Source organism: Fundulus heteroclitus, chromosome 2 (assembly GCF_011125445.2).
Source record: "Fundulus heteroclitus isolate FHET01 chromosome 2, MU-UCD_Fhet_4.1, whole genome shotgun sequence".
NCBI classification, from domain to species: Eukaryota; Metazoa; Chordata; class Actinopteri; order Cyprinodontiformes; family Fundulidae; genus Fundulus; species Fundulus heteroclitus.
In genome coordinates, this window is record NC_046362.1 from 14137642 (window position 1) to 14161340 (window position 23699).

The 23699-nt window shown below is 43.5% G+C and overlaps 1 protein-coding gene across 3 annotated transcripts; it reads left to right on the plus strand.

Annotated features, from left to right (window-relative positions):
- Positions 1 to 3654: 3654 nt before the first annotated feature.
- LOC105938574 (DNA-binding protein RFX7) lies at positions 3655 to 23435 on the plus strand. Of its 3 annotated transcripts, none has more exons than XM_021307475.2 (10): positions 3655 to 4105; positions 7139 to 7172; positions 11710 to 11795; positions 12153 to 12239; positions 12337 to 12459; positions 12556 to 12672; positions 15248 to 15332; positions 15428 to 15635; positions 17941 to 18236; positions 18335 to 23435. In XM_021307475.2, exons 1-10 carry the CDS (start codon positions 3975 to 3977, stop codon positions 21623 to 21625), a joined length of 4458 nt encoding a protein of 1485 aa, XP_021163150.2. In that variant the 5' UTR covers positions 3655 to 3974; the 3' UTR covers positions 21626 to 23435. The 3 variants fall into 3 exon arrangements, with proteins under 3 accessions (XP_021163150.2, XP_012735825.2, XP_036004454.1); XM_012880371.3 differs by having other exon boundaries at positions 12201 to 12239; XM_036148561.1 differs by lacking the exon at positions 12153 to 12239.
- Positions 23436 to 23699: the final 264 nt, after the last annotated feature.

Consider the following 23699-nt stretch of genomic DNA (forward strand, 5'->3'; position numbering starts at 1 on the left):
ATCTAAGTGAAGGTAATCACCATGAAACCACTAAAGAAGGTTTTTTTGGTGTTCTCTTCTTAAAAAGTGTGTTTGCATAAGAAACATATTATAGTTTCATTATTAGTTTATAAGCTTTGTCTATTCTTTGACAAAATATTAAATAAATACTTTTCTCCTCTGTTTCTTCTGAATATCTCTTTCAAGGAATGGCTCATTACATATGTTTACACTATTATTTTAAGTTGTTTGCATTGTATACTGTATGTGTTATTTGTAGTCCCATTACAACATGTATGTATTTATTTATTTATTTATTTGTTCTTGTTATGTCTTATTAACATACATTTATTTATAGATAAATTAATCAATTGTCTTATGGATTTATTTATTCACTGCTTTAACCAATTTTCGCCGCCTTAACGTGCTGCTTAAAACAAAGTTTTTGGATGAATGGTTGATGATGAGTAAGTAAAACACGTTCAAGCAGGAGTGATATAAGAGGCCAAACTGTTAGCATGGTGTAAGATGTTAAAAGAAAAGTTGCTGTCTGGTTGGAAGGAGTGTCGGTGTGATTCTTGACATTTGAAGGAATGAGCAAGGGCAAAAACAGTGTTTACGAGCCCTTCCACACCAAATCAGAAGTGACAGAAGATTGACAGTAAAACAAATCAGTCCAGAATAGCCAACGACTGGAGGTCAAAAATGAAGCGAGAAAACAAATGACTGCTCGAAAGACTTCGAATGCGAACGTCGTATCAAAATAAGTTACTCCGTAAAAATAATGCCCTCTCAAAATCTCTTCTCCAGAGGGACTACAAAGACATCTTTATCTTAAATCAAAAGTTAACTTCTTTTTAGCCTGGTGGTTGCTCATTAGTGTTATGTGCCCTTTGATGAGATGTAGAATTCATTGTTCAGTGAAAAATATGGTGCTTAGTCCCTAAGGTAACAAAACAATCATACACTATAACAGAATCCGTTTCAGATTGTCCCTTTCCATTCAATTCAAATTTGTTTTATTTATATAGCATCAATTCACAACACATGTCGTCCCGAGGCACTTAGCAAAGTAAATTCAATCAAATCATCCACACAGATTGGTCAAAAGGTTTTCTTTTGAAGGAAACCCAACAGATTCCATCGAGTCATTCACTCCTCCAGAAAGATCACGTCGTCCGCATTCTCGATGGCTTTGCAATAACCCCTTACACCGAGCATGCACAAAGTGACAGTGGGGAGGAAAACTCCCCTCTAACGGGTAGCTGTGAAAGTGGAGCACAGGCGAGCCACTGGTCTGTGACTAGCAGAAGCAGGCTCAGTGTGAACACAACCGACTAGAGGCTTGAGAAGACAGAGCAGAGAGACAAAAAGAGTGCAGAAGCACTGATCCAGGAACACTTTCTATGTTAGAGAGGGGTAATGGCAGACAGCCAAACTGGAAATGATGGGTAACTTTCATTATTAACTTTAATTATTTCCGACTGACACTGGATAATAAACTCCCCTTGAACTAATAAGACGTTCTACCAACTCGAGTTCGCACACTGAAAGGATTGTCAGTGGACCCCCCCATCTCATTCTGCTCCCGTACCAGAATATTTTCTAGGCTACTCTGCTTTACTGGTCCACCTCCTGCAACCGCCTTCCAGTTGGTCTATCACATAAAATCCCAATGAATTAAAATTTGGTCTTGTAATGTTACTAAAAACGTAAATGTTCGCTTTTCCAAGGCGCTGGACCACTGTTGCATAGCTCTCGGTTGGGAAAATGGGATTTAGTCTAAAACGAGATCAACCATTTTAATCTCCGTCTCAATGAAATGGGTTTAAAACTGGTAAACATTAATGAAATTGTTTGGGCGTTTTTAGTTTAAAATTTGTAACCGGCAAATTTGTTTACATTTGTTTCCAAAGCTCCTGAGACACACCCCCTCACCCAAAGAAGTATCTGTCAGTTTCACAAAAATATGGCAGCTATATGGTAGCTCTTTTTTTATTTTTCAAACTGATAGATATTCTTGTTTAAATATATTATTGAACTTTCATGTTTCCTTACCTACTTGACCAAACATTTTAAAAGACTGAACATGTTTTATTACTTTTACTAAATTCTGTAACAAATCTCAATCCTGTTTTGATGTAGACATGCTTTTTGATAGCTGTGAACCTTATTGATCAACAGCATAATTTGTGACAAAGGCCAAACTTTGAAGAGACAAGCCAGCTTCAGTAGGAAAAAAAATGTAATGGTGATATTTGTATTATTTCTTTATTTTCTTGTTTTTGATTTTCATTCATGCCTCCTCCTCCATGAGTGTCTGGTGTTTCATTCGTATTTCATTTGAAGCTCGTAGTACCAGCGGAGAAGTCGAGTAGCAGTACCCATTTTAACCAACAGATGGCAGCATAAAACAAGTCCTTCTGAAAACCTTCATTTATTTGGGGCTTGTTTATATGACCTGATGCCTATAATGATGAGCATTTTCTTTACATCTGGTGCAGGTAGTCTTATGTCACATCAGTCTCTCAATTTGAGGAACTGTGACTCGGATTCAACTCAAAGAAGAAATACTAGCTGTTTTGATGAAGACAGTGTTAGAATAATCTGCCTGCAAAAGCGTTTCATTTGAGTCTGATCTTTTTTTTATTATTATTATTACTGAGTGGTTCTGTTCAAATATATAAAAATATTTATATATATATAGGGTTCCCCATGTGTCGTTATGACTGGCCGTGTTCATGGTGTAATGATATCATCCTGGCTGTTTACCCGTCATTGTCACTATCTGATCAAGCTGCTTCCTGCAGCACTGCCCCCTCTGGCTGACAGCAGAACTGCAGTACGTCTAAAAGCGTCAAGTTAGAAATAACACAGTTGAAATTTCCTGGGCATGACTTTAGACAAAAAGTCAATTAACTAAACTAAAATAAAATAAAATAAAAAACAAAATGTTAGTTGGAAAAGTATAGTCAAAGTTACGGATGTAAAAAAAAAAAAATCACAACTTGCAAAGTGTGAGGATAATGCAGACGGCCTTTGGGCAGCTAAAGGAAGGCATTGTGCAAGAAAAGCATTAGGGACTAACTGTTTGGACTGGATGGACAGACGAAACTAGTGCAGCTATTTTCTTTGAAGATGTTTTCCCCCCGATTGTTCAAACATCTGGAATAGTTTGCGTCTATAAAGAGTACCAACATTGAAGCATCTTGACACCATGCCTGCTTGGGGATTCCTTCTCATCCAAGAGGGTGCACTCATAATTTGGCCCAATACCCCCAAGCAATTTTATAAGCCATCCAGGAGCGGTTTGATGAATGATGGCACTAAGTGAGAGGACAAAAGTGACCACGAAGAAAGTGCAATTTTAGACCCACGTGGGCAGGAGACTTCCCAAGACCTCAAGTTCATTAAGAACCTGTGGCCAGTTCTTAAAACGTGCAGATTTTCATCATTAAAGAGACAAGTATGGTCCAAAACTGTATATCCAGCACACCAGAGAGAATTGCAGAAGCTGCGAAGAACAACAGAAATAATTGAATTTCACCTATTCGTGCTAATGATATTTTTTGTAAAAAAAAAACAAAAAACAAAAAAGAAGAAGAGTTCAAATTTTTGCATAAAAAGCAGATTGAATATGATCCTCGCAGTCCTGCTTTACTTTCTGGGCATTTCCGCTCCTGCGTGCGGGCTTCTGGCGTCCAGCTCGACGCAGGTCCGTGGCTGCTTGCAGGCTGCTGCAGGCGTGCTATTTGCAGCAGCGGAGACACCTCTGCGAAATGCCTTTTGTATGCCCGGCTGGCGTCTCCTTGTTTTTTTTCTTTTTGCTCCAGAGGGGTCCGATCGCAGTGTTTTTGTAGCCATGCTTGGCGCCGGGTCCGGCGGGCTGTCCTAGCTGACTGAGCCGCTCCGGCAGCGGTGGGTCCGGGTTGCAGCGCACAGCCGGGGGATGAGGCCTACTTGTTAAAGCTCCCACCACCAACCCCACCGTCGCGATGGCTGATGATCAACAACAACCTGGTCATCAGAAGCCCGCCCCGGGATTAGGCTCTCTTCCAGCGCTGGTGCCAGGACTGCAGGGGCCCGAGGCTAACGCGTTACAGTTCAAAATAAAGAATTCAATTTGGTAAGGATGGTGCTGGTCCATCATGAGCTAGCCGAAGCCTCACAATCACCCGTGTCTGACTGTGGAGAGGTAGGGGAGGCACTGATCTGGAGGGAGGGAGGAGGAGGGAGGGAGGGGGGGATAAAAAGCGGCCGAAAACAACACGAGTTTTTGTTGTTTTTTTTTATTATTTTTGTGCGCCGAGCTAACCTCGGTTAGTTCAGGGAGAGACGCGGGCGGGGGAGCCGGGGACGGTGCGGTGAGAACGCGGCAGAGGCGGCTCTTTGGTAGCAGCTCCGATCATTAGCATGGAGCCACGGGAGGCCATGTTATAATAGATCCCGGAGAACCCACCGGTGGTGCTGCTGATGCTCGGGATGACAGGTGTCAGAGCAGACTGGCGCACAGACACGGCCTCGGTCTGACTTCAGCCTGCTGCGCGCAGGCCCGCACACGCGCCGCACATTATCATTTGTGGGGAGGGGGGTGGTGGGGGGGGGGGGGCATGCTTCTGCTAAAAACATGGCTCCCACTTTTATTAGTGCATGCAGCCCGATTTCTGCTGCAGGATATCAGTACGAGATCAGATAGAAACACCCCCCCCCCCCTGCTCCCCCTGCTCTGTTTTAAATTATTCCTCATAGCAAACTGGACAACTTGCATTCATAAACACCTGGAAACTTTATTGAAGGCATGTCAGATACCCTGCTTTCAAATATGTCCCCGTGTATTAAATAAAATTACACTTTTATAAGGGATTAACAACGATGTTGGAGTTTAAGGTTACACTTGACCCCGGGGGGGACAGATGCTACTCTTTGGGCCCTCCACAGGGGCTCCTATAATAACTTTGGCCTATAATGATACAGAACTGAGCAGTGTTTTTGATATATATAAGGGTAACTAGACAGGCATCCGTGTAATACTAGTAAAGATATTCCCCAGTGGTTCAAGACATATTTATTGTTGTCTTTTATGTCGTGCAAATTACGTTGCCTGTGACTTTACCAGAGTTATCGCTCATGTTTAATCGTGTGTCATCCTTTGAAGTAAATCCTTTGATGAATGAAAGTGTTGTCACGTATCTAGTACAGTGTTATAAAATAGCTTCTAAAGCAGTTTTTGATGTCCACAGTACAGCTTTAAAAAAACAACAACATTATAATAACTCAGTACCTCTGAGGAAAGGGGGATAATAATTCAATTCCTGAATCCAAAATCTTTGCGCATTCAAGGTGCAGCTGTTGTTCCTGTCAGGTTTAGATATTTAACATACAAAACGAAGAAAATATTTGTATTATTCATCATATTTGTACATTTCACAGCTTTTTTTTTTTTTTTTTTTGATGTTGGGTTGTTGGATCAAGGTTCCCCTCAGTGGAGGCCTGGGCTGGTATGAGCTTCTCACAGTATAGTAACCATGAGTAAAGAATACCATAGCATGATGACATTTGCACCAAAATACAAAATCTAAAATGTATAAAATGATACAAAGCAATGGGGGGAAACAAAATTTTCCCCGTTGCTGCTAAAATAATATAACATATTGATTATTAAGGTTCTCTATTGCCTCTTATTTTTCACTCTTGTAGTTTCCAAGTGCCTATTTGCCGAATATGACACATTGTTACCGTTCTGCTTTTAATAAAGTAAAACAGATTTAACAATTTAATACGAATTAGCCAGTCTGCAGCCTTTCAGGCTTTTATATTTTTTTAAAGCAGCCAAACTAGGGGTTGGGGGTTTATTACAAAGTTTATCGAAAGTGTGAAAAATGTCTTATCGTGATGAGAATTTGAATTTACTGTGCCAGTGATTTATTTCAGTTAACGATACCTAAGAACCCTGAAAGTAACGTCAGGATTGTTACGTCTACTGTCATCTCCACTGTTGGTGCCCCGAGAGCATCGATAAATATCAATCAATTTAAAAATATGATTAAACGCAGTTGTTGTGTGCAGTTTAGTAGCAAAAATCATTTGTCTTTAAGTGACACGGGTGTCCTGTAGAAGCCTATATTCAAAGTGGGAACACTTTCATCGCTAATGCAAAGAAAAATAAAAAAAATAGCCCAAGATATTGTGATTATACTTTAAATCCATATTATCGCCCGTCCCTAAGCTGAACAGCAGTGCATAGCACTGGGGAGGGGAGTGCAACTTTGCTCTATTTTCCATATAATCGAAGTAAACTCCCGTCCCTGCGGCACTTTCTATGGCATCTCATTAAAAGGACTTCAAACTGACTGTAAGGATGATATGAGGGAACATTTTAGCCGCTTTGAAGCCCTTTGATTCTGGTAACCAGTCCACGTCTGATGCAGAGCAAGTTGTAGTACATAGATCTTCTTACCTGTTTCCTGCCTTTTCCTGAAGCTTGCAGACATGATGCATAACGGTTGTGTGAGCCAGACCTGTATATAAACGCTTATAAGTGTTGGGGGAAAAAATCCCAATAGTAAGATAAGCTTCTATCAGGGGAGACGTGATTGTTTTGATGAAACCTTTTTGTTTCTTCATGGATCATTAATCCTTAATGTTTAGAAAGGTGCCAGGCTTAAAACATCTGTTTTATGACTATTCACACATCTGCAAACGACCTATAAAGAGCCTAATTGAGGCCGGTGATCCAGATGTTTGGGTGAAGGCCACCGCCCCTCTCCTGTGGAACATCATCAGTAATGTAACAAAGCTGAAATAAGTCTTTGAATGTTCACTCAAACCAAAAGCTGGATATGATTTCCATGTTTTATATTCTCCATTTTTTTTTTTTTTTTTATAAATGAGCAAACAGAGTTTAACCTCTTCGCCACATAGATCACTGGCAGGAAGAAATTGAATGAATGAAAGCTCGTTGCAGCCAATCTGTGTTTTGACAACAAAATTGCAGAATCATTGCTTTATGATATATTGCGCAGCTCTATTTTAAAGTTTGAATCTTCAAACTACGGCTATGGCTATTTTTTTAATGGCACTGAGACATTGTAAAGCTGCTTTTATCGCATGTTGTATTAATATCTTTTCCCGCCATTTTTTGTCCTCTTTCTCGTTGTAGCAAATCTGTACAATCAAAAGTGGACAGCATATTGGTAAGTGTCAATCTTGGTCCACCTGTATCTCTTAATTCTGTTTTTATTTACCTTTTTTACATGACATAACTTTACATCGCTGCAACAAATAGTAAATTATATTTAGGTTTTAACCTCAGCGTGTTGTTTTTATTTTCCAAATAGGCTAATCTGTTGTGGATGTAGCTTTCTAATTTTATCAAATGTATTTCCTTTTTATAGAAATAATGTCTTCTGTTTCTGCATGTTGGGTTTGTTTACAGATGTTTGCAGGGTTATTTTTTTAGGGTTTCTAACCATGCATCAGGAAAAACTACACATTTCCCTTCTTCCCAATCTATTTGTGCACATTTTGTTGTGGGTCTTTGTGAGCTGAAGTGGATTACAGATGTTAGTCTGCATAGGTGACATCAAAGCGATACGACCACGCTTCGTCTATTTTTTGTTGCACAAAAAAACAAAAAAAAAAACGATTTTAATTTTCGACCGTTGTACATGGAGTTTGGCAACCTTCCTTTCTTTTACTCCTAAAATCCGATCCACCGCTCGGCTCCTCTGAAGCAGACACATCAAACCAGATTCGAATGACACGATTATAAAAACCACGTTCCCAAGAAGATGTGACAGAGGCTGATTCGTTCTTTGTTTTCTGGACTAAAATAAACGAGACGCCTCTAATGGATGAATGCCTTTATATTTTCCAGAAGTGTAAGATGCAGGGTGCCTGAACAATCTAGAAAAGTGTGGAATGTGATTCATTGTCCAGAGTATGGAAAAGAAACAAGATTATCAAAGAAAAATTCCTTCCTTCGTTCCTTCCTTCCTTCCTTCCTTCCTTCCTTCCTTCCTTCCTTCCTTCCTTCCTTCCTTCCTAATGGTTAGAGCAGCATGCTTTCACTCTGCAAAGTTTGCAAGGACCCAGTTCGATCCCCATAGACTGCCATTATGGCTCCCTGAGCAAGATGGCTCCCCAGGCGCTGTAAAAGCCACCCACCGCTTCCTAAAAGGATGGGTTAAATGCAGAGGACAAATTACGTTGGCAATTACAATGATAATTTCTTTATTTATTTCCTCATCTCTTCCCTTGTCCCTTTTTTTCTTCCTTATGTATTTCCTTCCATCCTTCCTTTTTTCTGTATTTCCTTCCTTGTGTAGGTCCCTCCCTCTTTCCTTATTTGTGTCCTTGTGCACGTCGTTCCCTCCTTCTATCTGTGTGCTTTGTCCCTCTTAATCTCCGTTATGTCCTTCCTTGTTTCCTTCCTTTCTTTTCTTCTTCTAGCATTACTTTTGTCCCCCTTGTGTCTATTACTCCCTTGCTTCTGTTCTTTAACCCTTGTGTCCTACCTCTCTTTTTTCTGTTCCTCCTTCCTTCCTTCCTTGTGTCCCTTCTGTACTTTTTGTTTCCTCTCTTCTGTGCCCTTTCTTCCTTGTATACCTCCTTTGATCCTACATTCTTTATCTTATATATTTTTTGTGTCCTTTCTTCCACCCTCTCTCTAATGTCCTTCCTTTTTTCATGTCTTTCTTCCTTTCTCATATCCTTTCATCTTTCCTCCCTTGGTTTCATGTGCGATTATTTTCCCTCTTGTAAATTTCCTTCCCTTTGTGCTTCCACCTTCCATCTTTCCTTGTGCCCTACCTCGCTTTCTTCTGTCCCTTTCCTTCCTTCCTCTATCCTTGTGCCCTTCTCTTCTCCTAGCTTCTTGTTTTTGCAGATTTGATAATAAAAGCCTGCAGGCTGTAGAAATGTTTGCCAAAGGTTCAAGGCAAACTTCAGTATTTTATATTTTAATCTGAGTATAAAGAACTGACAACTCTGGAAAGTTGAGTCTAGAAAAGTCTGGAACATTTACATATAAAATCTTCAGGAACCCTTAAGATATAATAAACCACAAGCAACATTTCAGACACATCTTTGGTTTGTTTAATTCGCCGACATAAGTGTCCTGCTCTTTAAGACGGCCTAAATGCAGAGATGCACTAAATGCTGTGCGATACAAAAGTCACCGAATGAGGGAAGCAAAAGCACATATTGCATTGCTTTATAAATTATATACACATCTCCTAGTTTATAAAAAAAAAAAAATACTCGGACATCTTTTTCATGTCATTCTAGGAATCCTTGAACTCTGGCATTGCAGAAATAAGTGCTGATGTTTTACAGCTCTAGCTTTTAGTTGGGATAAAGGATAGAAGTCCTTTAAATCAAACAAGCTGTAAACCGGGTAACTGTGGGGTGGTTGTCATCTCACTTCTTTCATTTCATAATTTTGCACTTATGGTTATTTTGTAACCACACCTTTTCAGATAGGAAAACAAGTCCTGTGCCGCAAGGTGTTTGGACCCGGCCGTGCAATAATTCACACCTGTCGGCGGGACGTTTTTGATCTATTTTGACAATTTAAAACTATTTTCTATTCTTATATTCTACAGTGTCAAAGTGCGGTTATGTGGCTAATAGAGGGGGCTTTCAGAGTTATTTTGGCTTGATCATCAGTCACAATCATGTCGTATTTTATAGCATTCGACCTATGTCCAAATGAGGATTAGAAAGGCAGCTAATTGAAATATTATAAAGGTTTAGAAAATAATAGGCAATTAACCTAGTGAGAGTGATTTTATGGTTAAATAATTCACCACAAATATATAATCTGATACACATTATACAAGTCTTGGGTAGGAAATGGTTTGTTTACAGGTAAGAAAGGGAAGTAGGGCAGGGAAGAAATGGCAAAATAAAATACGCCTATGACTTGTTGAAAGGAAGAACTGACCAGAGATATGAAAAATAAGGTTAGAAGACATTTATTTTCCTAAGATTTGTTCAGCTACAAATCTGATTTTGTGAATAACTCCAGATTCTGAGGTGGGTTGGAATAAAACAATGACAACATTTTAAAAGGTTCCTGTTCGTCCTCAAACACCTTGGGGAATATTTAGATCTGTTTCTCATAACAAAGTTCGCTACATTTTTGGGGGGGAAATGGTAAAATAGCAATCAAAGCTCACTGATGTGCTGATTGTTAAGTTAAGAGCAACTGGTGAAACCAGCTGAGAGCCAAAAAGGATGTTTAAGCTGCTGAAGTGAGATTGTATTGTTCAGATTGGGTTGATTACAGCCTGCTGACTCGGATTCAGAATCTCTACATTTTAGCAGCTTTAGGTTGGAATCTGAACCCACAGTGTGCTGCTTGGCAAAGAAGAGGAAGTAAAATTTAATCTTTGTTTTGATGCTTATTTAGACCAGTTGTCTATTATAAACTATCACAGATTATGACCCAGGATCCTGAACAGCCTCCCGCTGGTGTATAATATACATTTATTGGAGTCACATAAATGCATTTTCCTACTGTAGACTAGAGATAATATGAACAATTACTTTAAATACAAATTGGTGCATGGTTGGTACCAAACATCCAGCAGTAGATGGCATTATTTCCCCAAAATGCTATAAGGTTCAACAGGAAACTGGAATTTCTGCTTCTCTTGTGTTGCATCTCCCCATTCCCTCAGTTTGTTTATATTTTGAGCTGTTGTGTGAATTTGATGCTCTTTGTGTAAATCTTAGAAAATGTTAATAGTGCCCACCCTGAGGGACCGGCAGATTTAATGTTCTCCGGTGATTTCTATTGAGTTCCCAAAACGTGCATCAAAGTTATTCTGATCGACTCTTTGATCGACTATGAAAAGTATTCGGAGTTGAAAATCGGAGGGAAAATTTTGCACTGGTGCAGCCATAAAATTATATTTGTTTTTATCAGTTGCCAATATACAATTTAACATACAATGTCTAAGTAGTTAGTAGTAAAACATTAAACGTGTCCGGGGAGGACACTTTCACATTTAAGGTGGTCAACTTTTCTTTTTTTTGCCCTAATAGATGTGCCCTTTAAAAAAAATCATATCATCAATCATACCATTTCTCTTTAGTGCACTCACACAGCTTTAAAAGGTGACATTTCCAGTAAGATTTTTGTTTTCATGCGTCAAGGAGTAAAGCAACGTTTGGTAGTTTTTAATCCAGAGCAAGTTGTAGCTTTAAGACATAATTTTCCCATAAGTCCTCCACAAACCTACACTTTTAAGTCTTTGTTTTAGTAATTAATACCTGAAGCCAGATGTGGAGCCTCGTGACAGTGGATTGTAGTAAGTGGCGTTTTCAGTGACAGCTCATTGGCTGACAGCTCTCACCTCATTCATTTAACTTCTCATAGCAACAAAGAGGCAAATGGAGGAGTGAGGGGTGACATGAAGCCGTTCCTCAAAATCCGGATGAAGGCCAGTCAGAGTGCTCAGATGGTTCTGCCTCTCTTGTGTATTTTGATATCACTGATATTGAATTCTCAGTACAAAAGGCTTTAGCTGATACATTTACAGTAAAACTGTCTTAGAATGATCCAAATATTTCTGTAGACAGATCACTTTTTTACCAACTGGCGGCATCATTTAATACGCTTGTACTAGGATCAAACTTAATTTGAACCTGCACATGTGATCGGATTGTATGACACTGATTTGATGAATTGTGTTTTCCTTTGTTTGATTCTGATTTCTGCAGCAAGATGTTGAGAAGTTTACAGACATCGAAAAGCTCTACCTCTACCTTAAGTTGCCTTCTGGTCCCAGCAGTGGCAATGATAAAAGGTGAGAAACACAACAAATTCAACTTTACACTTTTGTCCCTATTTCTTTCTCTCTTTCTTTCTCTCTCTCTCACACACACACACATTATTGTGGATCTCTTTTAGGTTATTCAAATCCCCGTTCATTGGCTAAACTCGAGCTGATCTCTCATAAAGAACAAGTTTAGAAACTTTATTTCCACTTCGCCACATTGTTTTTCTGTGGCTTTCATTATCTTTTTTTCTTTCTTTTATTTATTTTTTTTACACCCAGTGCAGATTTCTGCGTCATTTTTCCCTGTTTGATTATCATCATGAATCAAAACGCTGAAATATATCTAGATTCCTGCTCTATACCTAGCTGTCTGTGTGTCATTTGTTTCCCCATATCTATTCATCACCCCAACCCCCAAATTCTGCCCATTTGGACTGGGAATGAGAGGGGGTCCTCTACTGCTGGATTATGGTATTACAGTTTCTGTATTTGCAAGAAAAAATGACGCGGCGCGGTCCGGGGCTCCTCCGACTCACCAGATCTCCTCTTTGTCACGGACCCTTTTCAGTGATCAGAGTTCCATGTCGTCGAGCCGTACACAGCAGATGTATGCATTCAACTGGATACGCAATCACCTAGAAGAGCACCCAGAGACGTCCCTCCCCAAGCAAGAGGTGTACGACGAATACAAGTGAGTGAGGAGAGAGAAATATGCAGTCATTGTTGTTGTTTTTTATCCTAATAAACGGTGTTGTAGAAATGTGATGCTGGCTGTGCTCTTGTGCAGGAGCTATTGTGACAATCTTGGCTACAATCCACTGAGTGCAGCAGACTTTGGGAAGATCATGAAGAATGTCTTTCCCAACATGAAGGCACGTCGTCTGGGCATGAGGGGGAAATCCAAATATCCTTACAACAAGATGAACAAGTTAAAACCTTTCCACGCTGCCGTGAGCGGCGGGGTGAGAGCTGATCGGAGAGCGGCGTTCTCAGCCCAGTTTCAGGTTTTGTAAAGGTTTGACCTCCCCACGCAGGATTTAGCCATTTCTCTTCAGTTGCCATAATTATCTATATTATTCGCCTGGCTGTCATCAATCATTGATTATTTAAATTAGGAGCAAAGGCGACAGCACACAGTGTGTGGAGACAGTGGAAAACGTGGTTTTACCAATAATTCAAAACTAAGTATGATGATTGCAGAGTGCACATTTAAAACTGTTCTTAGCGTGTTACATTATGACTCTCAAATGTTTTGTGCCAAGCACCAACTAAGTAAATGCTAAGCTTTACTAATAATAATCTTAACAGGCTTTTACGAACAATGGGGCTGCATGATTTATGAGTGTTTAGTTTGTTACTTTCTGCCCTAAAAAGGAGAAAAAAAAACCTCTGTGGTTTTTCGTGACTGGTTGAAGGGTCCTTTTCTTACAGTATGTGTTTTTTTAGTAAATAAGAAAATGAGAGAAATGCATGGCATTAGCTGTCGGCATTCACCTGAGCAACGTGCAACATTTTTGTTGAATTTCCCCAGACTCTGGAAGCTGCTCTCTGTGCTCCACATCATATTGCCACGTAACCTTTGTCACATTCTCCCATTTTGCCCCTTACAGTTCATAGTGGCTTCAGGTTTGTGGCAATTTCTCAAAGTGGATCAGGGGTGTAAATACTGGAGGGGTCATCTGGCATTGGGACCTTACAGAATGAATCTAGAGTAGGTGTGGAACGAGAGGACACCCTCAAAGGGGGTTTATATCAAAAATAGTCGGTGGCGGTGTTATTGGTCCTACAACAATTTCTACGCTGAACCGGTTCCTGCATGTATGGACAATGCAGATGACTCTCCCTGTGGCTCTACGCTCTTTCAGGAGTGAATGCTGCTTGTCGGGACTTTGAAGCAATCAACTGGTTCCCTTATATAGGACATTTTTGACCAATCTGTATAATATGATTGAATTTGACTTTGTCAAGTGCCTTGAGATGACATGTTTCATGAATTGGCGCTATATAAATAAAATTGAATTGAAATTGAATTGAAATTGAATTGAATTGAATTGAATCCCTACTAACTATATTATCAAAACACAAATTTTCTTTGTTGTCAGAAACATTGAAAAGTAAAAAAATATGGATCTATTTGATACTTGCCTTGCTTTACATTAACAATTATATAGGTTATCCAATGCTAGTCCCTATTCCGATCCGTCTTTCATTGCATGAACTACACATGTACTTTATAAGTTGTAATCAACTTCAGGGTCTCAACACAGAGTGGGGGATTGAAGGCACTAAACCCGTATTACGCCCCTGTACTGAATTTGGAGGTAGTCACTAAGCTATAACCACTATAAACTTTAAGGGGGATTATGGAACGAGTGTCTCTGAAGAGGCTGCCGGACTCTGCAGGGCACAGCGAAAGCAGACACTCCACATGATCTTCCAGAGTTTGTCTGATCTAAGAGATACGTTGCTCAGCAGAATCTGACGCAGATAATAAAATGCTGAGGACAACTACTGCTCTTGGATTTAAAACTCTGAACCCATTTGAACAGCCAGCCGGTGGATCGCAGTGTAAACTTGGCCCCTTCTTGACGATCGTTTGGGTGAATGATGCGAGCTGTAAACCGTGCTTCTTGGGCTCTACAGTCACAGATCAGGCTGTGTAAAGTCTCGAGGCCCGTGATCTGAACGGATCGATGTGTATCACACGAAAGGCCAAAGTGATACATAATGGGGTGGGGACCCATACTGCCTGAATCGTCACACTGAAGAGTGTTTTTAGGTTATGGTACTATTTTTTCACAGCTGAAAACCACAAATTCTTCTATTCCAGTCACTGGTCAGGGCCCATAAATGTAGATCTGGTCAAATTCTGGTCACCAGTAGATTGGATGCTGATGGATGCTGTGTGCTCACTGCGTGCAAAACCACAAGTCTGGATAAGCTTTTGTCCAAAGGTTTCGTTAAGATTTATGGTAGTCCAATTTACATCAACCAAGTGAACTGACAACATAGCTTTAATTAATTCATTTATTTATTTATTTTCAATGATGCAACATGTTCCCTGAGATTTTCAAAATGTACTTCTTAATTAAGTTGTAAATGTAATGTTTCCATGGTAATTTATGGACATTTAGATGTCGAGTGCTTTTGGACATACATTAAATGTGTCTATAATGACTTTTTAAGGACGCCAATTTAAGTCGAACACTCAAGATTATATTCGGAAATGGAAAAAGAACTTGTAATCTAAAGTTAGTAATTTTATCACAAGAGATTTTAGCCCCTGTTTGGGTTTCATAAACGTGACTTCTGTCATTTTGGTGAAATGATAAGAGTCGTGTAGATATTGAATGGATTTTCCTTGGAAAACAGGGTCTGACGTGTAGAACCTGGATTAAAACCTCCCTCTACGAAGATAATGACAGAAATAGCCTCGGTTTGAACGCCACGCTTGTTCTGAAGCCTTAACTCCTTTGCACATACTGTTACAGCGGGTTAAGAAAGAAAGCTTTTGTTCACATGCCATCCTTACCCAACCTGGATCTGCAGAAGTCTGGGGACGGGGTGAGTTGCAACACATTCCACTTCACTCAGACTGGTTATTTTTTTCTTTCCTTAAACCATTTTAATTCTTTTTAAACCGGCTCTGCTTTGAACAGTGTGAGCTGATGGAGTCGACGGGTCAGTCTCCGAGCGCTGAGGACGAGATGCGATCGGCGGCCTGCGGGCTGGTGTGTGAGTGGGCTCAGAAGGTGTTGAGTCGTCAGTTTGACAGCGTGGAGGACCTGGCGCGCTTCCTGCTCAACAGTCACTACATTGGTACAAAGTCCATGGCTGCACTCACTGTTATGACTGGAACACCCACAGGTAGACACCCTCTGGTGGGATCATCGGCGCTTATCTGTTCTGTGTATGTTGGAGGTTTCATCCTGTTCTCTGCAACCGACCGATGTTTGCAACAAAAACATTATAAAAACAGCCGACCTTTCACTTTACTTTCTCTTAATGATGGTGGCTTTTTTTTATATATTTTTGACACAAGTATCCCCCCATTACTGGCGACCTTGTTCCAGATGCGTAAAAGATCCTAACATAAATCCGACGTACAAGACGTTATTGACAAAATACTACAACTTCTGATTAAATCACTTTAGGCAAGAAACTCTTTAATTAGACGACTAACACTCAACTAAACTAATAAGTAAAAAACTAAAAGTGTTGTGAAGAAAATTAATAAAGTATAGAAAAAAATAAATGGAATACATAAGAATAAAAAGGAAACCAATAGGCAATAAAAAGGTGCCGGATATCACAGTTCAGTGTGAATATGTATGTTTAAGAACCATCGTTTGTTAGGAGGGATTTGGAAAGAGGCCAAATTAGCTCTGAAAGCTAACGGCGAACAAAGCAGAAGGGGAAATAAAACCCCTCTTTAATAAAATAATGTTTCTAAAATAATTTACTGAAATATAAATCGATAAAATAGGTTTTTAATGCTGTGGTAACTAGAAAATAACTTTATTGTCCTACATTGGGGGAAATTGGGGCGTGACAGTGGCAAAAACACGTAGCCAGGATACACCAGAGTTACACGCTAGATTCAGTTATATGGATTAAAAAAAGCTAGTTTAGAGTTAAGTTGTGAAGAAGAAGAGAAGAAGAACAACTATTCATCACAGTGACTAGTTGGCCAGAGTGATGGACTGCAAATATGGCGGCAAAAAATGATAAAGACTTATAATTTCAGATTTGTACAGTTTTTTTTTTTAGATCAATCAGCTGTTGGAAGGCTGTGGCATACATAGATGCCGTTTAGACTTGAGACAAACATGCATCCTGGCTGTGAACGCAGCCTCAGGCACACGTGTTCACAGCAGAGGACTGTCGGCTGAGCAACTAACACGACTAAATTCCCTCAGCAGGAATAAAAACACAAACATTCGGACACATTTTGATATATCTGTGGGATTATTTACAAGACTCTTTGGTCACGACCTTGTGGTTTCTGTCATGGGGAAAATTCCTTCCTTCCTTCCTTCCTTCCTTCCTTCCTTCCTTCCTTCCTTCCTTCCTTCCTTCCTTCCTTCCTTCCTTCCTTCCTTCCTTCCTTCCTTCCTTCCATCCTTCCTTCCTTCCTTCCTTCCTTCTGTCCTCAGTTATTTCCTTCCATCTTTCTATCAGTTCCTTCCATCTTTCTATCAGTTCCTTCCATCTTTCTATCAGTTCCTTCCTTCCTTCCTTCCTTCCTTCCTTCTGTCCTCAGTTATTTCCTTCCATCTTTCTATCAGTTCCTTCCATCTTTCTATCAGTTCCTTCCTTCCTTCCTTCCTTCCTTCCTTCCTTCCCCAGTTCTTTCCTTCCATCTTTCTATCAGTTACTTGTTCCCTCCTTCCATCCTACATTCCTTCTTTCTTCCTTCCTTCCTTCCTTCCTTCTGTCCTCAGTTATTTCCTTCCATCTTTCTATCAGTTCCTTCCTTCCTTCCTTCCATCTTTCTATCAGTTCCTTCCTTCTTCCTTCCTTCCTTCCTTCCTTCCTTCCTTCCTTCCTTCCTTCCTTCCTTCCTTCCTTCCTTCCCCAGTTCTTTCCTTCCATCTTTCTATCAGTTACTTGTACCGTCCTTCCATCCTACATTCCTTCCTTCCTTCCTTCTGTCCTCAGTTCCTTCCTTTAATTTTTCTATCAATTCCTTCCTTTCATCTTTCTATCAGTTCCTTCCTTCCTTTCTTCCTTCCTTCCTTCCTTCCTTCCTTCCTTCCTTCCTTCCTTCCTTCCTTCCTTCCTTCCTTCCTTCCTTCCTTCTGTCCTCAGTTATTTCCTTCCATCTTTCTATCAGTTATTTGTTCCTTCCTTCCTTCCTTCCTTCCTTCCTTCCTTCCTTCCTTCCTTCCTTCCTTCCTTCCTTCCTTCCTTCCTTCCTTCCTTCCTTCCTTCCTTCCTTCCTTCTGTCCTCAGTTATTTCCTTCCATCTTTCTATCAGTTCCTTCCTTCCTTCCTTCCTTTTTTTCTACAAACTGCCGTTATACAAACTAGAATAAACGGAGTGAGAGATCTGGAAATCTGGCCCTGGGAAAAATCAGTAATTTTGACATAATGTGTAGGAACCCTGATTACACGTTGTTTGCTGAGTACTTCATAACCACAGCTTCCACAATCGCTGTTTCCTCGACAGGAATGAAGACCCCAACTCCAGCCTCTGCATTTGTTCCCACTGCTGAGGCGAACTCTTTCCAGCCCCAGGTGAAGACCCTGCCGTCGCCCTCTGTTGACGCAAAGCAGCAACTGCAGCGCAAAATCCAAAAGAAGCAGCAGGAGCAGAAGCTTCACTCACCGTTGCCTAATGAGTCCCAGGTGAAGCGGACCGAGGCCAGTACCCCCGGACCCACCATATCCTGCGGCAGCCCTGCTGTGCTGTCTTCTCAGCCCACCATAGGAATCGTGGTAGCCGCCGTCCCCAGCCCAGTCCCGGTACTCCTCTGACTTTCCTTCCCCCACGCTCTTTATCTCCAGAGATGTTGTATGTGTCTGAATGTACGACTAAACGGTATTTCTCTCCTCCGGCACAGAGAAACAGGCAGCTGATGACGTCGCCCAGCCCCGTGGGGACCGCAGAAGGAAAAGTGTTGCCTGTAAACTTCCAGGTTGTCACTCAGTCTCTCAAACAGTCTCCCAAAATGCCCCAGAACGTCCCGGCGAGTCCCGTGGGAGACCGACTGGCCCGGCACGGCACGCGGTACGCCCAGATCCTTCCCAAGCCCTCCGCCACGAGCGCCATAACGCTGCGCTCCCCCCCCACCCTGCTCATCACCAACAGCCCCATAAAAACCGTGATGCCCTCCCCCCACGTCAGCTCTGTCAACGTGGTGAAGATGACGGCCATCGCCCTGGCCCCCAGCAGCACCGCCAACAGCGCCGTGCGACCAGCCTCCGCCGGCATGAGCACAGCGGCTGCCTTCGACGACTCCCAGCAGTCCCAGAACGGGAACTCAGTAGCCCCCCAGTCTGCTGCGGTCAAACCGGGTGCTGCGGCGTCCACCCCGGCCCCCTCTGGAGACGCCAAGGGGGTGCCTGAAGCTGGAGGCGACAGCAATCCCCTGTGCGGTGCAGAGAAACAAGCCGGCGGAACCAAAGAGGAGAAGATGGTGAAGTTCAGAGCTGCGAGCGAGCCGAGCTTCCTGGTGAAGTGTTCCCCGGGACCAGAGAAAGGGTTGAGGACAAAGAGCGACTCCACCTCGCCCCCCAGCTCCGCACCGGGGACTCAAGACAGCAATAACAGCAACTGCCATGACAGTACTTTGTACTTGACTGTTGATAATCAGAACTCCAGCGCGTCGTCCAACGGCTCGTCCGCCGTCACCCTCACACCCAAAGACGGCTGCCTGGACGCCAAGAGCCCCAGGAAGCGTGCGGCTGGGGAGTCCCACGTTATCCCCGTCAAGAGGGTGTTTATCTCCCAGCAGCCGGTCGCTGGTATCGACGGCACCAAACCCGGGGTGAGCGCCGCGATGAAGAGAGTTCCCCGACCGGGAACCCCGGCGAGGCCAGAGAGCGCCCCCTGCAAAGGGATGGCCAAACACACGGCTCCGGGGCCCGCGCAGATCCTGGCGCTCACCGACGCCCCCCTCACGCACGGCGAGGGGCCGCAGGCCGCGGCCAAGCAGCAGGATTCAAAACACGAGGACCACTCTATCGCCGTTGACCCCTCGCCCGGCGCAGGGGGGAGCGACGCGTCTGATCAGGCTCTGCTGCAGCAGATCGCCGGCGACCCCTGTGCCGTTACAGCCAACTCAGGACCACACGACGCCTCTGTGAGCGACTTGAAGAGCACAATGTGGGAGCCTCAGCAGGTACCGGCGGAAAACAAGCAGGCCGCCCCCGACCAGCTCGCCATGATGGCACAGCCCTCCGACGCCTCGGCCCAGCTGCCGCTCACGCAGATCGTCGACTTCGCCGGGTCCCAGCCCAGCATGGACTACTTCTCGTTCAACGACGACGACATGACGCAGGACAGCATCGTGGAGGAGCTGGTCCAGATGGAGGAGCAGATGAAGCTGAAGGGCCTCTTCGCTAACTGCGTGGACGTGTCCGGCTTACAGGGCCAGTCGGCCGGCGGCCAGGGCTCCATCCTCGCCGCTCACCAAGCCACCTCCACCTTCTACCACTCCGCCCACAGCAGCACCACCCCCGTTCAGACCCCCACGCCGACTCCGACGCCCACCCCGACCCCCACCCCCACCTCGGAGATGACGCTCGCCCACAGCCTGACCCGGGAGAGTCCCTGCTCCCGCATGGCTCCCGTCACCCCTGTGGACGGAGCGATGGGCCGACACACCCCCATCAGCACGCCGCTGTCCAACTGCAGCAGCAGCGTGCCGCCGAGCCCCGTGGAGTGCAGGAACCCCTTCGCCTTCACGCCCATCAACTCCAGCATCACGGGATACCACGACGCGAGCATCATCTCCAGCAGCCCCGTCAAGCCCATGCAGAGGCCCATGGCGACGCACCCCGACAAGGCCAAGCTGGAGTGGATCAACAACCGCTACAACAGCAGCGCCGCCGGACCCCTGTCCAACCACAGCATCGGCATTCTGCCGAGCTACCAGGACCTGGTGGACGACCAGTTTCGCAAACCCCACGCGTTCGCAATCCCCGGCCAGTCGTTCCAGTCCCAGGCGAGGCAGGACGGCGCCCAGTTTGGACGCGTGACGCCGATTTCTCCAGTGCAACAGCAGCAAACGCAGCAGCAAACGCAGCAGCAGCAGCAGGTGGCTGGTGTGACCACGCCCACCAAGCAGGAGAGCTTCGCCGTACCTGCCCCGTTAGACGGCAAGGCCTCGGCCTCATCCACGTCCAGCACTTTCCGCTGCCGCAGCGTCAGCCCCGCCGTGCGGCAGAGGAACTTCAGCGGCAACGCCAACCCGCCGCCGGCCACCACCGCCGCGAGCACCGCCGCCACGAGCCGCGCCGTGGTCTCGCCCTTTAACTCCCCCATAACCTCCGAGGTGCTCAGCATCCTGTCCAACAGCCAGACCGTCAGCTCTGTGCACAGCATGGTGCAGCGCAGCCAGTCCGTACCCCTGAACGTCATGATGCAGAGCGAGATGCTGCCGGTGCAGGGTCAGAGCAACACCGCCAAGATCACCAGCGTCCTCCTCAGCAAGATGGAGGCGGAGGGCGACGACTCTGTCCGGGGCCTGGGCATCAACAACCTCCCCTCCAACTACACGGCGCGCATGAACCTCACGCAGATTCTGGAGACGGCGCCGGGCTTCGCGGGAGGAAGCGCCCCCCAGACTCTGCTGCCCGTCAGCTCCAGCCCTGCTGCCTTCGAGCTGCAGCAGCACGGCTACCTCACAGCTGACAGCCAAGCACAAGCCGGTCCCAGTGAGCAGGACCAGCAGCAGCAGCAGCATCTCCAGGAAGATCCAGCGCAGACACAACCGCAGCTCCTCCTCCAGAGCACACAGCAGCAGCAGCAGCAGCAGCAGGAGGCGGAGGACGAACAGCAGCAGCTCGACTTCAACAACACTGTCAAGGACTTGCTGGGGGAGGACGGCCTCAACCCCAGCTCCCAGCTGGTGGGTCAGGTCGCCTCGGAGCTCAACGCCGTGGCGTCCGACTTCTCCAACGACATCAGACTGACCTCAGATCTGTCCAGTAGCATCACTGACCTTAACACGTTGGACGCCAACCTGCTGTTCGACCCCAATCAGCAGCAGGAACAGTACGAAGACTCGACACTGGAGGAACTGAAGAACGACCCGCTTTTCCAGCAGATATGCAGTGATACTGTGAACTCTGGCTTTGACTGGCTAGAGAGCAAAGACCAGCCCACTACAGTGGAGATGCTGGGTTAACGTTCTCTTCTACCCTGTATGATTTCTGTTCTCTGTTGGTTCAACTTGGTGCATATATATATATATATATATATATATATATATATATATATATATATATATATATATATATATATATATATATATATATATATATATATATATATATATATATATATATATATTATAGTGTGTGTGTGTGTATATGTATGTATGTGTGTGTTTTTATATATGTTTTAACCCATTGTTAGTCTGAGTTTGTCTGGATTTTGGCTGTTCGTTCTGTTCAAAGTGCCATGCTTTCCAGAAAGTCTCCCCCATCCTCCCCTCCCTCATCATTCGTCAGCAAGAGCTTCAGTATTTCACTCACTTTTTCCCCCTCATCTGAGATCTAAATTGAAAGCATTTCAAGAGAGGAGTGCGAGCACTCTGTGGCAGCATGCACCGACAAACGAGAGCAGACGCGTGTGCTTGGAGGGGTAATCTTTATTAATGCAATATTTATACTTTATGAACAACTAAGGAAGAGTTCATGCTTTTGCAAATCTGGCACACGAGATTTAACCAAAAAAAAAAAAAACACAAAAAAAGCATATTCTCCTTTTAAACGTGTGCAAGTTCAACCAAATGGAGACAATATTGGTTATTGTGGTATATGCACATAAAAGTTGTAGTACGTTTGCCTGCCATATCAAAAAAAAAAAAAAAAAACTATAAAAAGGGCGGCATGTTAAGCTGCCAGGTGCTGAATTTCTGACATAATCTTTATACTTTTATCATAAACCAACATCAGTGGAAAAAAACTGATTCATGTGTGAAACTTCTCAAAGCCTATACTTCTTGTACTGTTTATTATCTTCAGAAGAAAAAAAAGAAAGAAAGAAAGAAAGGGAGTTATGTGGGTCAGTAGGGAGAGGATGGCGATGCCGGCCACTTTGGGGAGTATTTATTGAAAGAAATCAACAACTTGGCTGCCTTATTCCCAAAGTTTAAGGCCTTACGTAATTGTTAGAACTGTATATAGTATAATGTTAAGATATCCAGAGCCTCATCCCTTCACGGCAGCTGTTACTCTTCTTTTTTTTTTTTAGTTGTGGTTTTGCATTGTTCCAAGAAAGATGGGTGCTGCTCATTTCAGTCCTTCTGTTGTAATTTTTTTTTTTTTTTTTTCCCCGTACCTTTATGGTTTTAGTTGTCCGGGCCACGAAATGGATCCATTAGCCACGGGGACATTTCATACCAACCATGGTATCAATTTGTACCTGCTAGTAGGACGTTTCACACCTAATTTGACAACTGAGGATTTAAAGGGATGACCTGCTTATAGTTTGAATTTGGTTCTGTAACAGCGGCAAATAATACTGCATCGGTTGCGTTTCAATATGCCTCCCTTTCCCTTTCCCCACCATACTTAATTTCTTGGAACCTTTTATATTACCCTGGCCGTTTGTAGGGTGCAGTTGGTGCTATAAGGTGCAAAACTGTGCTGTTTATGTAAATTACGTCCAGCATGGCCGTAATGTAACTATGTGACTGCTCGTTGTGACTTCACCAACTTTTTTCAGGAGCCAGTGTTGTTTTCTGGGGGCCATTTTTTTTTTACCCTTTTCATTTTCTTTCTGCGTCTTGCAGGGTAATAACAATTCTTCCAGTCAAAAGAATATTTTAGGGGTTTTAGTGCTTTTTGTGCTCCGATGCACAAATAAGGACAACTGTAAATCTTCTGGGTCATTTCAAGTTAGGAAAGAAAGCGCTGCTGCAGGTTGCGTGCGTGCGTGGTTATTAATGCTCCTTTAAATATCTGTGAATTTAAAACAAAACGTCCTCTGGCTTTGAGGTGATTTTAATTCGGTTTCAAAGGGTCAACACTTGCAAAATAATTGTGTAAGATCAGTGTATATTCCTAACCAGAGCACTGCCTATAATTGCTGAAAAATTTTGCTTTTTTTTTTGTTTGTTCCTGTATTTATTTGCACAACAGGTGCCTCTGTCGGTCAGCCTCTGAACAAGACCTCGGTCAGCACTCCTGCCGTAGAAACTCCCACCCGCTCATTGTCAGCTTACAGAATCTGCAGAATTGGACTCCAACAATGGA

Excerpts from the sequence above, each read along its gene's own strand:
- LOC105938574 (XM_021307475.2), top strand. The coding sequence starts at position 3,975 with ATGGCTGATGATCAACAACAACCTGGTCATCAGAAGCCCGCCCCGGGA. Across the intron at positions 4,106-7,138 it reads AAAATAAAGAATTCAATTTG|CAAATCTGTACAATCAAAAG; the intron begins GTAAGGATGGTG and ends TTCTCGTTGTAG. Across the intron at positions 15,333-15,427 it reads TGCAGAAGTCTGGGGACGGG|TGTGAGCTGATGGAGTCGAC; the intron begins GTGAGTTGCAAC and ends TGCTTTGAACAG.